This window comes from Brassica napus, chromosome C5 (genome assembly GCF_020379485.1).
Source record: "Brassica napus cultivar Da-Ae chromosome C5, Da-Ae, whole genome shotgun sequence".
Lineage (NCBI taxonomy): Eukaryota > Viridiplantae > Streptophyta > Magnoliopsida > Brassicales > Brassicaceae > Brassica > Brassica napus.
The window spans coordinates 16,901,145-16,918,198 of NC_063448.1; the positions used below are offsets into that span (position 1 = coordinate 16,901,145).

A 17,054-nucleotide genomic window follows, 5' to 3' on the forward strand; every position below is an offset into this window, starting at 1 on the left:
TTCCCTTGGCCTGGACACTGATCCATTTCGTCCTAAGATGGACAATGAAGATGTCCTAGGTCCCGAAGTGTCATATCTCAGTGTCATATGAGCTTTGATGTATCTGGCTACTCACACACGACCAGATATATGTTTTGCTGTGAATCTACTGTCCAGATTTAGCTCTTGTCCAACCCAAAGGCACTAGAACGAGATTAAACATATACTTCGTTACCTGCAAGGAACGAAAGACTTGGGTTTATTTTATACTAACCATAATAAAGAAGGGTTAGTTGGCTTTGCTGATGCATGTTATCTCTCAAATCCACACAATGCTCGATCTCAGACAGGCTATGTCTTTACACATGGAGGCACGACCATATCATGGCGTTCCATGAAGCAGACGATCGCGGCTACATCTTCCAATCATGCCAAGATCTTGGCCATTCATGAGGCCAGCCGTGAAGTTATATGGTTGTGGTCCATGACCAACCATGTCCGAGTTGATTGTGGGATGACCGAAGGGAGAGACGCACCAACGATCATGTATGAGGACAATGCAGCATGCATTGCTCAGCTCAAGGACGGCTACATCAAAGGGGACCAGACGAAGTACATATTACCCAAGTTCTTCTTCACGCATGAACTTCAGAAAGTCGGCGAGGTCCAAGTAGCCCAAGTGCGTTCCAGCGACAACTCAGCCGACCTGTTCACCAAATCACTTCCGACTTACACATTCAGAAAGCTCACGCATCAGATTGGGATGCATAGGCTGAAAGACCTTCAGTGATGTTCAGAACATGGGGAGTAACACGTGTTGTACTTTTTTTCCTTCACCATGATTTTGTCCTACTAGGTTTTACAGGTAAGGTTTTAATGAGGCAACATCTACAGCGTATTACAATCCATGTATGGTTATGGCATCCAAAGGAGAGTGTTATAAATCATATTGTGGATGTCCATAACCGGCTCTGTCTATAACCGGCCCATACTTAGAGAGAGAGAGTCGACGGCTAGAGAGAGAGAGAGAAACCCTAGTTTCCCTTTTCCTTATAGATCTATGATTTGTACTCTTTTCATATTTGTATTTCATTTCTTTAGTCTTTCCATTATTCTATGACGGTGTAATTCCATATATATAAAGGGTTCCTTATGTTTATGAATAATACAAAAACAAGAATAAAAGATTCTATTCTCCTAAGTTTCACGACACTTTTTTATTTTTGAGAAAGGGCTTAACGGTACCATTACTTACCAATATTTTTCATAACCTACTTCCAAATTATTCAAGCACTTTAGTCAAAAAAATATATATTCAAACATTATACTGATTTTAGCATCATAGTTGCTCACATTCAAAGTTTTCAAACATAAATCATTGTTATGGTACGGTTTTTTTCACAAGTACTATTTAATTGCAACAAAAATATGTGAATAGCATCGTATTTTAATTTGTTTTGTCAATGACGTATATAAATTAACCCTAAACTTTTTAACCTATTATTTTGTCATTTTATAGGTTATTTTGTGATTTATAGGTTATTTTGTACTCCATATGTTAAACAATCCGAGTTCCCAAAACTTATCTGAGGCGTACCAAAAAAAATACTTTTAGGAATTGCCTACAATTTGTTTTAACCTCAACAACTGGGGCATCAACAAGCCCGTCGACGGAAAAATATTTAAAATTTAACATGTGAAAAACTGGAAAAAAATAGAATGTAGCTTGATGGCCCTGCTTCACCTGAGTTTACTATTGGTACCGACTCCAAAACTAGATCGCACTATAGGCAAAAGTCTAAATTCATAGGTACTCCAAACCCAATGAAACTCCTAAAAGCCAGGTTTCCTCGGTTCATACCCATTTTGTCTCTCGTTGAGTTTTGACTCTTTTGGTTTTTACTTCCCAAGCGTGTGCACTTGGTACTAGAGATATTTCTTTGATTTTTTCATTGTATATAAGAAAATGTCTTCACCAGCTATTCACAGTACAAAATAAATAGAATAAAAATATTAGTCAAAACTCCAAAGTCTTCAAGCCCAAGCATCCATACCTCTTTCTTCGTGAACATTATTAACCATCTCTTCACCACAGTTAACTAATCATGTCTCTCTCCTTCGAACTTTTATCTTTGACCAAACGTAACTCGTTAATCTTCTTTGTATACTGAATGTTTTGAACTATATTCGTCTATTTTAGCACTACTTCACATGTTAGTAATTAGTTTTCAGGTTATAGAGAAGATAGAACGTGGAAAAAAACTGATAATGATATCACTATAGTTTTTCTTTAAAAACTGAGATAAAGGTACAAAAACTGCTAAATAATTAGTACATTGAATATGTTCTAGTCTTCTATTTATTTATTTTGTTTTCGTTTTTCAAAATTATATTTAGTATTTAGATTTATTCTGCTTAATTTAGCTCATCAATATTTTCTTTGATGAATCTGAGTTTTGTATGTCAGAATACTTTAATTTTTTTAAATGGTCAATTTACTTCAAAATTTAAAACTGATTTAATAACATAGATTTAAACGTATCATTCATTCAGTATAAATTTAATCAATGGCTTAACATCCTTTGTCTCAATTATTTTTATATTAGATTTTTGCCGTATATCATATCCAGAGTAAGTCTTAAAATTTAAAGAGTTATAAGCAATTTAATAACAGAAAATGTAATACTTTTTAGAGATTTATGTTTATATAAGTTATCTTTTAAATTTTGGAATTCATACACTAATATTTCACTTGCTTACGCTTATGACATAACCGACTGATCATATTGGCTCGATTTAATTATACCATCACTCCAACAGTGTTTTTTTTTTTGCCAAAATGTGAATTTCATATATAATATGAGACAAGTTTGTAATGCTACAAAAGTTTTAGAGCTAAATTAGGTCAGCCTTGGCAAAAAATAAACAAGGCTAAGCTAGTATCACTCCAACAGTGTTGAGACTTCTAGTTTCGGCTTAGATCAAGGTTTCATTTCAATATACTTATTTAAGTGAAAAAGTTATTATATGTGTTTCATTTATGCATTTGTATACATTCCTTGATTAAGAAAACCAAAAACTAGTTGTTTGGATGCGTCCACGTTCTTTTTTAGACTTTTGGGCCGAGAAATGAGTTCATGGCAAAAACAAAGAAAAACTGGGATCTCAAGACCTTTATTGGGCGTTATCTAGGTGAAGCAGCAACATGGGCCCAGTCAATAAACATTAGCCGATTGTCAGTGTCGTGGTTTTTTTCTTTGTTTTCTTTGTAGTTTCGCGAATCTGCTTAGTTTGGAGTTTAACTTTTAAACTGTTACGGGAGCTAACCTAGGAGGAAGAAAGGAGTCACTTACTAGTTACCACTAGGAAAACATATTGGCTTCATCTAATATTAAAAGCTTTGATCAACCATTCGTTCGTACAAAGGTGTATAAACTTTTGGTTGATATACATCCGGATCAGATTAGGATTGTGCATTATTGAATCTAGATTTACATATTTAATTCTCAAACTTAGCTAAAAAGTCACTGGCTTCTACCCCACAACATTATGATACATTCAATAAAGTAAAAACACAATCATATATGTTGTAGCTGAATGGGATTCGATCGTCTCCCCAAACCTCCGAGACTCTGAGTGGGTTTGCATCTTTCCTAAATCGCTCATAATAATACTAACAAGCAGTCCTATATTAAATAGATGAACTATTGATGATAAGTATCTATTCTATTAAAACAGCAGCATGACCAATTGATAAAATGTTGTGTCCAATTTAAAAATATAACTGCAATGAATTGATTAAATAGAATATTGTGTTGATATGTTAATAACTGCCACGATCCATGTTTTTGTAACTGCATTGAACTGATTAAATAGAATATATTATTATCTGTAGTGATATAACTGCATCGATCCATATTTTTATAACGGCATCGAACTGAATAACTACATGAACTATTTGTACACTTCGTAAGTTGGAGTATCTTTACAGTTATATCATTGATATATCTTTTTATAATGATATGTTGATTGTTTCTCATAATCTCGGTTAAGAAGTATAAAATGTAATTATTAAATTATACACTTTATATTTGTTAAGAAATACAAAAGAAAACACTTATAGTAGTTTTACTTTTTATTTTCACCCCTAATATTGGGAAAGAAAATATATACTCTTTCCGTTCCCAAAAGATCTATGTTTTAGTATTTTCACATTTTTTATTAAACATATTAAAATTTAGCTATAAATGCATAGTTTTTTTTATAATTTTATATTTCTTATATTTTTAAACCGATAAGATTTTAAGAAATACAATTAATGTTTTTAATTTCTCATTATTAGTTGAAAAAATTGCATTGAAAATATAGAATATGTATCTTTTTGAAATATTTTTTTATTTAGAATATAGAACTTTTAGGAACGGAGAGAGTACTATTTTCACCAATTACTACATCATAATATCTAGCTATAATAAACTTTAATATATTTTTCAAAAATCATTATCACACTACAGTACACATAACTTATATCTCAATCCAAAAAATTGAGACTTATTCAATCAAACATTAATTTAATCAAATTTGAAATATTTTACACAAACATTAAGTTTATCGATTAACAAAGCACGTGATGTTAAAATAAAGTTTAACAGGGTTTAAGTGAAATTTTAATTGAAATAAATATTCATATAAACTCATTTAGTACAATAGGTTTTAAATAGGTTGTTCGATTAATTTTTTTTTATTAAATATGATCTTACTTCAAGTTAGTGAAGACCATATTAACCATTTATATATATATAAATGGTTGAAAACTTTAGAAATAAATTTTTAAATAATTTCTGAAATGTGTATGGCGCAAGTGTATAGTTATGCAACTTTACATATTTAATATAGTTACTAAAAATATCTATTATATTAAAACTCATGTATGACCGATTGATATTTGTTTCGTCCAATTATTTATAACCTACTTTCTTAAAAATTTAACTGCCATGACATGTATATATATATATTATAACCTCTTCTTCCCTTGGTATTTTATAACCTCCCGATGAAAAAAAATGAAAAAAAAAATAACCTCCTCTTCCCTTTACTTCATATCATTTCGGGATGCATTACTTTGAATGGAAAAAGTATTCGACTACAATCATTGACAGCAACCAATTCATCTATTAGATGCTTTGATTTTCGCATGTCTGATACCATTCTGTATATACATTATCAATAACAATTAATAGCATTTATATTCATAGTATCAATAACTATGTTTACAAATAAATAAATAATTATACCAGCTTTAAATATCGGACGGTTTGAATAAAAATATCAAATAATTTAGATAATTTTAAATTTATGGATAAAAATATTCGGGTAATTTTGTTAATAAATAGTATTTTTAGTATATTTAACTATTTAAAAATTAAGTATAATTAATATTTGTAGGTATATAATTCCATTTTAAAATTTTGGATACCTATTTGGTTAGCGGTTTGGTTCCGTTCAATTCAATTTTTTGGTTCCAGAGATATATGATTCACTTGATTATTTATGAATTAGGTTTACATTTGGTTTTAGTTTTTTGGTTCTGGATAAATGTGTCTAAACCTATACAATATCTTATATAGAAATTAGGGGTGGTCGTTCGAGTACTCATTCCGATTTGGTTAGGATCTAATTCGGATTTTGGGTTTTCGGAGTTTAATATTTTAGCCTCATTCAGATATTTTTAAATTTTAGTTCTGGTTCGAATAACCCATTGAAATTATTTTAAAAATCTTAAAGTTCATATACTAAATAATATTGATAACTAAATTGTATATTGATATGTTTGTTGCTTCCTACGAGCAAAACACGTACCTATTTCATTTAACTACTTTTTACATTTAACTGATTTTATGAATGTGGAACGGGTGATATTCTTTTTTTTTGTTCAACCAGGAAGAGGGTGATATTCATTTTAAGCTATATATAAAAAATATACCGAAAAAACAAAACAAACAATATACCCGCGCTTTGTAGCGCGGGTCAAGATCTAGTGTTTCTTGAAAGGGACTGAAGGGAGTGAGGTATGGGTGACCTAAACCGACTATTTTTGTTTTCCTAATCAATATTTTTATTAATTTGAAAATCCAGAGGTTTTGGTCTCATGAAAATTTGGGAGCATTCAACCGCCAATCTACAATAACTTGTCGATCGTGTACTAGAAAGAAGATAGAGTGGGTCTTACTCTAACCCAACTTGAAGACTATTTTTCACTAGAAATCAAACATCTATATTATAAAAAAAAAAGTACAACTAAAAAATGCATCTTAGTTTTACAACTTATTTACATTATAATTTCACTGAGTAATTATTAAACATATATTTAAATATGGTTTGTCTTTTCCTAATTTAATAAATCATTTTCTAAATTGAGCTTAAACTAAAACAACTACTTAATTATATTATAATGCCACTAAAAATTACATAATTCTAACATTTAGAATTTATTATCTTTTTATCAAATTAAACAACCATAAAACCTACCTTGAGGTAACGGGTTCAAATCATGTCTCCCCAACATTTTTCCAACAAATATAAGTTTGATTCTATCAACTAAACGAGTGGAGCCAACTCAATGCGAATATGAAGCACATGGATACATCTTTTTATCGAATAAATGATGATCCAATGGTTCTCACTCAATGAACTTTGTACTTTGAAGGTTTAATTGAATTATCGTGGCTCTCGTATGAATCTGAGGTTTCAATTAGTAAGTAGGATCTTAATAAGAAAATTCATATCAATACTAAAGAAGACACCTAAATTTAAAAAGAACCATTTATATAAGATATAATTAAAATATAAATATATTAGCTTACGTATATTTTCATATAAATAATAGCCGAATGTAAATGGATAAATGTTGAAGAGTATAAAATATATAGCACAAGATTTTAAATAGTATATAAAACAATTATCCGATACATTATCATAAAAAAATTATCCATAAAAAATAAAAATGCATTTGTGTGAATGCACGGGTCATGTTCTAAAAATATGGGTAAAACAATTGTTTACAAGAAAAAATAAAATTAATCAATATAAACTATAAATTATTTTGCTACAAATGTCATGTTAAACAATTATTAATAGGGGTAAATTATAGAAATATATATTATTACTTATACAAATATATATGTATTTATAAAAAATAAAAATAAACACCACCGCAGGTCAAAGTCTAGTAATTGATTAAGGTTCTCGATAAAGTAATGTTGAATTCTGAGAATGTCTATTAACTTATATTTCTTCAGTCTGTTAAATTTTTAAAGAATACCCAAAGAATAAGGATTCAAAAGTTTATGCAAACCTCATAATAATTTTCTAAATCAAATCAAAAATGACTCTTACAATTCAAAGGTTTGCTATATATACTAAAATGAAAAGTCATAACTCCTACAAGATTAGAATATAACCTTGTATCCAAAAGTTTTTATCCTAAACTCTTTAGTAATAAGAAACTTAATGTTTATCTTTTTTTTGGTCAAACTTAATGTTTATCTAAACAAAAGACTTTAATAATAGAAAAGGAAACTAGAAAACCAAAGCTCAAAAGGATAGCTAACAATGTATGCTACATCATAAGAAGTTACCAATAGCTCAGAACACCAAAATCGTTAAAACGTTTGGAAAGTTGTAAAAAGGTCAGACACATTAGATGTTGAATGAAGTCCCGCAAATCTAAAATGTTAATAGAAAGCTTACTTGGATTATGTTCTTTTATTTTAAGTGGTATTTTGTAATGACTGTCCGCCTGTTGGCCCCATTATCCCATATGAACAACATATATGTTACGTGATACACCATCTATGTATACACATAACTACATAAGTATGCAAAATGGTGTCGTAAGTGCATTTTCCTCGAGAGTATATGTGATGCATCTGTCCACAAGGACCACAACCGCATGTTGACTTGATATGTCAATTCTTCCACGTTTGAAAATAATCTGATAAGAACACAAACCTTTTTTGAACAAGAACACTGATTACAATCTCCAGAACCTAGGGTTTACTGAGAATCCCTATCTCTCTCAGACATCCACCACAAGATGCATAAAGATTCTGTTACAATCGATCATCTATTTATACTATCTGATATTCATGTAACTCGTCCGATCAGACTGATGCGGCATATTATTCTATGTGTGACCGTTTGTGAATTTTATAACTGAGAATTACTCACATGTTTTGCTTGTCAGTAGTGAAAAGTGGAGATTATAAATAATTTTTACTCTCAGATGCACTAGAATTGAAAATGTGAAATGTTAAAATCTTAAAATATAATCTCACTTGGGGAACTCGGAATATCTCTCTTCGCTAAAAGAAGTTTTGGGGACATTTGTGGTCGATGGAGACGAGATCCACTGATAACCACTAAAAGCTGTCTAGAGTTGTTCTGACTTCACCATGGTGTGAACAGATGCTAGTTAGTAGTTGCCAAAGACGTCTTAGTGTTATATTAGGGCTGAACATATGGAGACAATAAACATTAGGGCTGAACATATGACCCGATATCTGAATCCGAATCCGAACCCAACCCAGAAAACCCGAACCGAAATCCGAACCGAAGTAGCAAAATATCCGAACGACTATTGAATTAGGAGATATTGGATAACCGAACCCGAACGAGTAATATCCAAACCCGAACGGACATCCGAAGATAACCGAACATATGTATACTTTACCATTTATTTCTAGTTTATTTCTCTCATTTTATTCAAAATATTTATATAGATGTTGTATATGGTTCAAAATCATATAATATACACATAGTTGCGGACAAGATGATTTGCTATTCACTTAAAATGCATGTCAAACTTCTTGTCTCATACATTAACAAAAGTTGGATTCAAATTCTCAAAACAACAACTAAATTAGTGTTTTTCTATTTTCAAAATTTTGTTTTCAAACCTATTAATCGCTCAACTATTAAAAATTTAAAAAATAAGTTAAATTAATTGTAAATTTTAAGTATAAGAACCTTGAGTATATCCGAACCCGATCCGAAATAACCGAACCCGAACTAAAACTATCTGAACCCAACCCGATATGTAAAAAATATCCGAACGGATATCTGAAGTAACCGAAAATCTGAAATACCCGATCCGAACCCGAACGGATATCCGAACGCCCATGGCTAATAAACATTGTTAACTGCATAGGACTTAATTCAGATGGTAGAAAATGAAGATAGACATCTGATTAAAATAAGAGTTGATTACACTCACATACACTTTTTCACTTTCTCTTACACCTAGAGACACTTCTTACATGTGACACACTTTGTTGTGGGCCAGCGACAGATTCTGGACAATTTTGCCCTTAATAGAAACGATAATTGTGGACAAGTGATGCGTGGATGCGTGATTTATGGACGGAGCATACGTGGATAGGTAATGTGTGGATGAGTGATGAATAATATGTGGACAGACAATGTTAATGTGTGGACAAACGATGTTAATGTGTGGGCATATGATGTTAATGTGTTTTATAGTAGATAACCCTCACCAAAAGAATTTTTTTTTTTTTGTCCATACCTAAGTTCTATGTTTTGATACGACAAATTGTGGACTGAATCAAAGCCAGTACATATGTTTTTGATACAATTGTTTGTCACTGCCAAAAACTTTAAGGGAAACCAATAATATATGGATATAAAACAAAAGTTGTAGACAAGGTTTTGTATACGTGAAAATTTATCCATAAATTTGTGTCCACATCTACAAACAAGTGTGATCAAATACGTGAAAGCTTGAGATCGTTATCACCAGGACTTCTGAATTGACTCAGGAAGAACGACTCGAGTTGGTGGAATCAATCGTTGAGTTAAGCTGCTCCTCTCCAACAAACACATCACATCCTTTCCATCGACCTGGCTCGTTCCTCACTCACCACAACCAGACCCAAGTTTGAACCCAAAATCCATCTCGTTTCTCCTCAAATCATCGTCTTCATTATCTGCCGTCATTACCACTACGATTGAGTTCTGGTTCCAAATCGCTAAAAGTTTTATCTTTTGATCCAATGTGCTAGAGACTTTCCCCATGAACACATCCAATCCAACGCAACACAACTAGCTCTCGATCTCAGATAAGGTAACTCTACCAATGGATAAGACAGCTCTGATCCAGCTGTCTTATCGGATATCGAGAGCTAGTTGTGTTGGATTAAATGTTATCACATGGGAATTCTCCAACAGATCGGTGTACAGCAGTTCGAAATATGAGACCTTTAGTGAGTTAGAACCGAAACTCGATCATGGTGGGGTGTCAGCGGTGCCGGTGATGGTGGGAATAACGGTGGAAATATGGTTATGTGGGTTTCTCCTTCCCGGAGACTATGGCGAAGAACAAATTTTTAAAGGTATCAACCAACGGCCTTCGTGTTAAAAATGTCCACGTCCACGTCCACAACTAATTTATAATTCTATTATCCACGTTTTGGTGTCCACGTCTTCATTTAAATTTGTTAATATATATATATATATATATATATAATATATATAAAAATAGATCTTAAAAGATAGATAGTTTTATATATAATTTGTTGTGACAATTATTTTTGTTTAATATATTTTAAAATTTGAGAAAAAAGTAAATGAAATCATAAAGTGAAATGAAAAAAAAATAAAGTAGAATAAGAAGAGGAAATATATTAGTGTGATGCATAAGAAAGAAGGGAGAGGTGTCTCTTTAGTTTAGGGTCATATGAGTTATTTTCACAAGAGAAATAATATGAATGGTGACCAGGGAACAACGGCGAGGAATAATTCATTTCCTAAAGTTCCTAAAAAAAAATCACCATTCATGAGGAATAATAATTTCCTCTCATTCTCTTTCATTCTTTTTTTTGTAAAGAATTAAAGAACAAAATTATTCCTTGTTAAATTTGATAAGGAACAATCTTTCATTTTCATTCTTGTTATTTTATTTCCGTACATTCTTTTTTTATTCGTTTCTTTTATTTCTCGAATGATCACCAGTCAGACACAAAGTGTGTTTTGTGTTTCAAGTGTGAAGAATCTTGTAATATGTAATTAGAAAGTTGGAAAGTGTCTCTAAGCAAAATTCTTAAAATAATGTCACGTCTTAACGAGCACGCCGTGTGGATCTGTGGATGCGCCTTATGCTACTACTATGAAAAGAACCAACAGCAAAAATTACATGGGAGCCGTCGGATCCAAATACAAATCATCATGGGAGGTACGATCACAACGCGGTTTTGCAGACATAACATGCTTTTTTATAATTCACAGATGATAGGGTCCTATGTTCAGAGGTATGTTCTTCCCTACTCAGTACTAATTAAAACTTACCTTCATAATTCATGCAACTATGATGACTTATTTATTGAAACTTGAAAGTCACTCACTACTTGAAGCGTAACAAGTAATCTCTCTCAATTTGGCCGACAAAAATAAAAATATTTCTCGGTTATGCATTTAACTGTAAAAGAAATCATTTTTTGAGATTAACTCTAGATGGAAAAAGCTACATAAAATAAAAATAAAAGCATGGAAAGTAATAGTAAGCCCCTTTTTTAAAAAAGTATGAAAAACAATTATAATTAACTAAAGACAAAATCAACTTTTTCTTTTTCTCCCTTTTTCTTTGTTTAGATGTATTTTCTCAAATGTAATGGCTTTAATTATAAATTTCCGTCAATTTTAGGTTAAATACAAAAATATATGAGACGTCGATTAGATCTGCACAGTTCCCCCCTTCTCTCTATCTCTCTATATGGCTCAGTTTTAAAAAGGGCAAAATAGTTTTCTCCCTCACACACAAAGTCGCCAGCTTTATTTATCATCACCGCATCCCATGTTGAGGTCATTATGATGACGATTAACATCATAAACTAGGGTTCTCCACAATCTATCTTATTACACGTTTCATTCAATCCCTTTCTTCTCCACCAATCACCAATCACCATCCCCACCGATAACAACAGCTTCTGATTAGCCAATTCTATCTCCCAGATTCTGCTGTATGTTCTTATTTCTTCATTCCGACAAATCTACTTTTAGTTCCCGTCTCCTTATGTTTTTTGCCACATGGGGTGTTGTTACTTTTGTTATTTTTTTCTCAATCTGTTCACATTCTCTTTGTATAATAAAATGTTTTCGTTAATCTTTGCGGATATTTGTTTAATAACGTCGTAAAGTATTGATCTTTTGCTTCTTCCTGAAGACATACCTTAGTATCATTGTCTTGATGTCAATCTGTTCTTATGTCTTGTTTGCTGATTCAAATCCAACAGATTCACACTTTTTCCCTCTTTGATCTGTTTTCTTATATCCTATGGAGCTGATCTGAGTTTTGTTCCATTCTTTTTAGACCAATCATGGCGATAAAGTCGACTTCTGCTGACAACAAAACCAGAAGCTCTGTTCAGATCTTCATCGTCTTCAGCCTATGTTGCTTCTTCTACATCCTCGGAGCATGGCAACGAAGCGGCTTCGGCAAAGGAGACAGCATAGCCCTCCAGATGACAAACAGTGGAGCTGACTGCAACATCGTCCCAAGCCTAAACTTCGAGACACACCACGCAGGAGAGTCGAGCATCTCTGGTTCCTCAGCAAAGGTCAAAACTTTCGAGCCGTGCGATGCTCTTTACACTGATTACACTCCCTGCCAAGACCAGAGGCGTGCGATGACGTTCCCTAGAGACAGCATGATTTACCGCGAAAGGCACTGCGCTCCAGAGAGTGAGAAGCTTCGTTGCCTTGTCCCCGCGCCTAAGGGATACGTTACGCCTTTCTCTTGGCCTAAGAGTAGAGACTATGTGCCTTATGCTAATGCGCCGTATAAGGCCTTGACTGTTGAGAAGGCGATTCAGAATTGGATTCAGTACGAGGGTGAGGTTTTTAGGTTCCCTGGAGGTGGGACTCAGTTCCCTCAGGGGGCTGATAAGTATATTGATCAGCTTGCTTCTGTGATACCCATGGGGAATGGTACTGTTAGGACTGCTTTGGACACTGGTTGTGGGGTAATTAATCTCTCTTTATGTTTGGTTTGTCCTTGTCTGAGTTTGTGGTAGCTAAACTGAAGGCGTTTTGGTTAGGTTGCAAGCTGGGGAGCGTACCTATGGAGCAGGAATGTACGTGCAATGTCTTTTGCACCGAGAGATTCACACGAGGCTCAGGTTCAGTTTGCGCTAGAGAGAGGTGTTCCTGCTGTTATTGGTGTTCTTGGTACCATAAAGCTGCCGTATCCAACTAGGGCTTTCGACATGGCTCATTGCTCAAGATGTTTGATTCCATGGGGAGCAAATGGTGAGCACTAGTTTCTACTTCTTTAACAAACGATTCAGTTTCTTAATCTTGTGTTGGTGTTTTAAACAGATGGTATGTACTTGATGGAAGTTGACCGTGTGCTTAGACCTGGTGGGTACTGGATTCTATCTGGTCCTCCAATCAACTGGAAAATCAACTACAAGGCGTGGCAACGTCCCAAGGAGGAGCTTCAAGAGGAACAAAGAAAGATTGAGGAAGCTGCTAAGCTTCTTTGTTGGGAGAAGAAGTATGAACACGGAGAGATCGCCATTTGGCAGAAGAGAGTCAATGATGATGCATGCCGTTCAAGACAAGATGATCCTAGAGCCAACTTCTGCAAAACTGATGACACCGATGATGTCTGGTACAAGAAAATGGAGGCATGTATTACACCGTATCCGGAGACAAGTAGCTCAGATGAGGTAGCTGGAGGGGAACTTCAGGCTTTCCCTGACAGACTTAACGCAGTGCCTCCTAGGATCTCTAGCGGTTCCATCTCTGGTGTCACGGTCGATGCCTATGAAGACGATAACAGACAGTGGAAGAAACATGTGAAGGCCTATAAGAGAATCAACAGTCTACTTGACACAGGAAGGTACCGTAACATCATGGACATGAACGCAGGGTTTGGTGGATTTGCTGCTGCTATAGAATCACAAAAGCTTTGGGTTATGAATGTTGTCCCCACCATTGCTGAAAAGAATAGACTTGGAGTTGTATATGAACGAGGACTCATTGGAATCTATCATGACTGGTGAGTAAAAACAATATAACACCCTCTTCTTCTGACAACTTCTCAAAAAGCTCATTAGAGACTTTGTTGTGGTGTTTAATATGTGTGTTTCAGGTGTGAGGCTTTCTCTACATACCCAAGAACATACGACTTAATCCATGCCAACCACCTCTTCAGTCTGTACAAGAACAAGTAAGTGTGTCTCGCTTTTAACCAGACACTTGTCTATTGGATGTGTGTGTTTTTGAGACTAATGAATCGTTGTAGGTGCAATGCGGATGACATTCTTCTGGAGATGGATAGAATACTCCGTCCAGAAGGAGCAGTTATAATCCGAGACGATGTGGACACATTGATCAAGGTGAAGAGAATCATATCTGGAATGAGATGGGACTCGAAGCTGGTTGATCATGAGGATGGTCCTTTAGTTAATGAGAAGGTTTTGATTGCCGTGAAGCAGTACTGGGTCACCAACTCCACCTCGGCTCAGTGAAGTTTCTTTTATTTCTTGGTGTGACCTGACATTTTGATCAAATGGTAAAGAAGCTTTCTTTGTCCTCTTAGGGAATGTGAGAGAGCTACACTCTCGTCTTTGTTACACTTTTCTAACTATCTATTTAATTTATAGTTAAAATTTGTTTTCTTCTCTTAGCAAACTCAAATTTAGATGATCACCAAGTATAAGGCACCACCATTTGTATCGAGGATAAGTACTTGTATTTGATGGTTGTATAGAGCAGCGTGAGAGTAGATATGTTTGTATAAGAACTTGTGATGCGTATACCGATGCATGAAGCATTGTCATGTGTCAAGGACTATCCTGACGGTTACACACTGGCTAGGTCCTAGGTATAGCAAATAGGTTTCAGGAGACAACATGTTTTATTCAATTTGGTATGCATTTTTTTCTTGTATCATGTTCTTGTTTGCTTACAGAATATGCCAACTGTTAGCAGAATGGTATAGGAAAAACATTTCTTTCAAGGATTGTAATTACACATATATCAAGTGGTGAAAACAAGAAGAAGAAATAGAACAGGATCCGAGTCTTTGGCTATGAATCAACTTGCAACTCTTGTGTCTCAGCCTTCTTTGTGAAATTGAGACTGGTCTGTATAACTTTCTTAGGTCCTGAAAAAGAACACACTAAACATAAGGAACAAAGATTAACATACAATGAATCAAATTCTTGCAAGTGATAAGGGAGTAGTATAAAGAACCTTTCTCTGGATTTTTCTTGATCGAATTAACAACGGTTGATTTCCAATCCTCGTACTTAGCCTCCTCCATCTTCTTGTGTCTTTTGTAGCACGAAGACTGCATAAGATCCAATTCAAATGTCGCGTGAGCAAATGGTCACAACAAGTAAGTAACAAACGCAAAAGAGAGTGATTCTAGAAAAGATTGCTAGAGTAAACAAAAGTACCTCATCATCAGATGAATATCCACCGTCCTCTAGTTTCCTCTTTTCAGGTAACACATCAAGCAACTCTGAGGAGAATGTTGCACATAATCAAATTATTTTGCATCGTTGAAGTATATGTTCAGACTAGTAGAGGGAGTATAAATATCAAACATACCTCTGTTTCCTTTAACGTCTTTTGCATCTTTCTTCTCCTTGGAGACCCCAACACAGTCAAAGCAAAGGTCTGTCATGGATGTAGACACCTGTTTGAATAATCCATGTAGCTATATATCAGTACTTGAGCAATCAACTCGCACATAAAAAAAAGAAGAACAAAAACAATGTCACACTCACACAAGAGAATTCAGATTCTGAAGTTCCACAAACTTCAACCAACCTAAGCTTATCTACCTTAAGCTGCAACATAGAGAAACAAAGCTTGATATTCAGAAAGGTTAACCCAACAAAGATACTCTAAACATCCCTCAAAAAGGAAAGAAATCCAGACTAGTAGTAGAACTAATTACCTTCTGCTTCTTGGCACACAAATAGAAAGCAGCAGCGGTAAATACAGGTCTAGTGAAGTCAGCATTCGCCCGTCTTGACGCTGGTAGCGACGCAAGAAACCTCTCTTTATACCTAGAGGTCAACCAAAAGCCGAAAAGAGTAAGAAAAACATGACCAGGAGTTTCTATGAGACATTTAATCAAACACATCCCATGCATATACCATAAAGGGGATAAAAAAACTTACAAAGATAGCATGTTGTGCACTGATTTGATGATCCTAACGCACCCAAACTGAATCGCAAGCTCTTTAACATTGAGCTTAATCCTGAAATGCACATTTTTTAAATAACTCAACCAACAGATTCATGTAATTGAAGTGGAGATCTAGTGGAAAAGGAAACCCACTTGACTCCGATAACGTTTTGGAGGCTATTGAATGATCTCGTGTATGCCTTTTCAGACATGCCACTCAACTTAATCGCTGCTTGTCTGTCGAAAATAACCTGCAACCTGTAATAGATTCGAAAGAAAAGTAAGATACCCACGATGGAGATTGAATAAGCATATGATTTCAATTGCGACATTACCTAGACGCTGCCATTTCAAGACAGATCACAGCTTTACAGATCTCACCCTGCGAATCCGATTACATATATAGTTAAGAATGAAGGCAATTAAACATCAAATGGTGATTGAGTTTTGGATTCAGGATGAAATGTCTTACAACGCCGATGACAGATGAATCGAACTGGGCATCACAGAGACGTCGAATCTCGGCAGCTTTTCGGACCACAAGCTTGTTGTTAGAGAGATCGAGCTTTCTCGCTATGTCGGAGATATCCATATCCTTAGTTTCGGAGAAGAAAGATCCGACTGAGAGGTTTTTCAACAGATGTATTGTCAATGGCGAATAGCTACGAGGAGGGATTAAGAACCGCTGTTATATTATAAAAAAAAAATGAAAGAAGAGCTGCCAACGTTTGGCGGGATTTTTGTTTCCTAGTTAAAATGTTAACCGCGCTTGAAATTTTATTTTCATTTTCCCTCTCTTTTATGGGCCTACAAATAAGGCCCTGGTTTGGCCCATAGAGCATCTTAATTCCTGTAA

At 34.4% G+C, this 17,054-nt stretch overlaps 3 protein-coding genes across 4 annotated transcripts; 2 read left to right on the plus strand and 1 right to left on the minus strand.

The window, feature by feature from the left end:
- Positions 1 to 373: 373 nt before the first annotated feature.
- LOC106441398 lies at positions 374 to 769 on the plus strand. The gene has a single exon (XM_013883221.1). The coding sequence runs from the start codon at positions 374 to 376 to the stop codon at positions 767 to 769; it is 396 nt and encodes a 131-aa protein (XP_013738675.1).
- Positions 770 to 11,732: 10,963 nt separating this feature from the next.
- LOC106429736 (probable methyltransferase PMT2) lies at positions 11,733 to 15,616 on the plus strand. 2 transcript variants are annotated; one of them, XR_007323973.1, is made up of 8 exons: positions 11,733 to 12,011; positions 12,362 to 13,013; positions 13,089 to 13,299; positions 13,369 to 14,053; positions 14,147 to 14,224; positions 14,300 to 14,569; positions 15,342 to 15,397; positions 15,492 to 15,616. XR_007323973.1 is itself a non-coding variant. In XM_048758634.1 (6 exons), the coding sequence occupies exons 2-6, from the start codon at positions 12,369 to 12,371 to the stop codon at positions 14,523 to 14,525; spliced, it is 1,845 nt and encodes a 614-aa protein (XP_048614591.1). In that variant the 5' UTR covers positions 11,733 to 12,011; positions 12,362 to 12,368; the 3' UTR covers positions 14,526 to 14,674. The 2 variants fall into 2 exon arrangements, 1 of the variants encoding a protein (XP_048614591.1); XM_048758634.1 differs by lacking the exons at positions 15,342 to 15,397; positions 15,492 to 15,616 and having other exon boundaries at positions 14,300 to 14,674.
- LOC106429754 (origin of replication complex subunit 6) lies at positions 14,991 to 16,922 on the minus strand. The gene is made up of 10 exons (XM_013870508.3): positions 16,671 to 16,922; positions 16,534 to 16,580; positions 16,352 to 16,456; positions 16,191 to 16,271; positions 15,965 to 16,076; positions 15,792 to 15,854; positions 15,613 to 15,700; positions 15,459 to 15,523; positions 15,253 to 15,349; positions 14,991 to 15,163 (listed from the first exon to the last, which is right to left on the minus strand). Exons 1-10 carry the CDS (start codon positions 16,788 to 16,790, stop codon positions 15,087 to 15,089), a joined length of 855 nt encoding a protein of 284 aa, XP_013725962.1. The 5' UTR covers positions 16,791 to 16,922; the 3' UTR covers positions 14,991 to 15,086.
- Between the last annotated feature and the right edge of the window lie 132 nt (positions 16,923 to 17,054).

Bases quoted from the DNA above. Each gene is read 5' to 3' on its own strand.
- LOC106429736 (XM_048758634.1), top strand. From the start codon at position 12,369: ATGGCGATAAAGTCGACTTCTGCTGACAACAAAACCAGAAGCTCTGTT. The intron at 13,014-13,088 runs GTAATTAATCTC...CGTTTTGGTTAG, and splicing joins CTTTGGACACTGGTTGTGGG to GTTGCAAGCTGGGGAGCGTA. The intron at 14,054-14,146 runs GTGAGTAAAAAC...TGTGTGTTTCAG, and splicing joins ATTGGAATCTATCATGACTG to GTGTGAGGCTTTCTCTACAT.
- LOC106429754 (XM_013870508.3), bottom strand. From the start codon at position 16,790: ATGGATATCTCCGACATAGCGAGAAAGCTCGATCTCTCTAACAACAAG. The intron at 16,581-16,670 runs GTAAGACATTTC...TCGGATTCGCAG, and splicing joins ATTCATCTGTCATCGGCGTT to GGTGAGATCTGTAAAGCTGT. The intron at 15,701-15,791 runs GTGAGTGTGACA...TTATTCAAACAG, and splicing joins CAGAATCTGAATTCTCTTGT to GTGTCTACATCCATGACAGA.
- LOC106441398 (XM_013883221.1), top strand. From the start codon at position 374: ATGAAGCAGACGATCGCGGCTACATCTTCCAATCATGCCAAGATCTTG.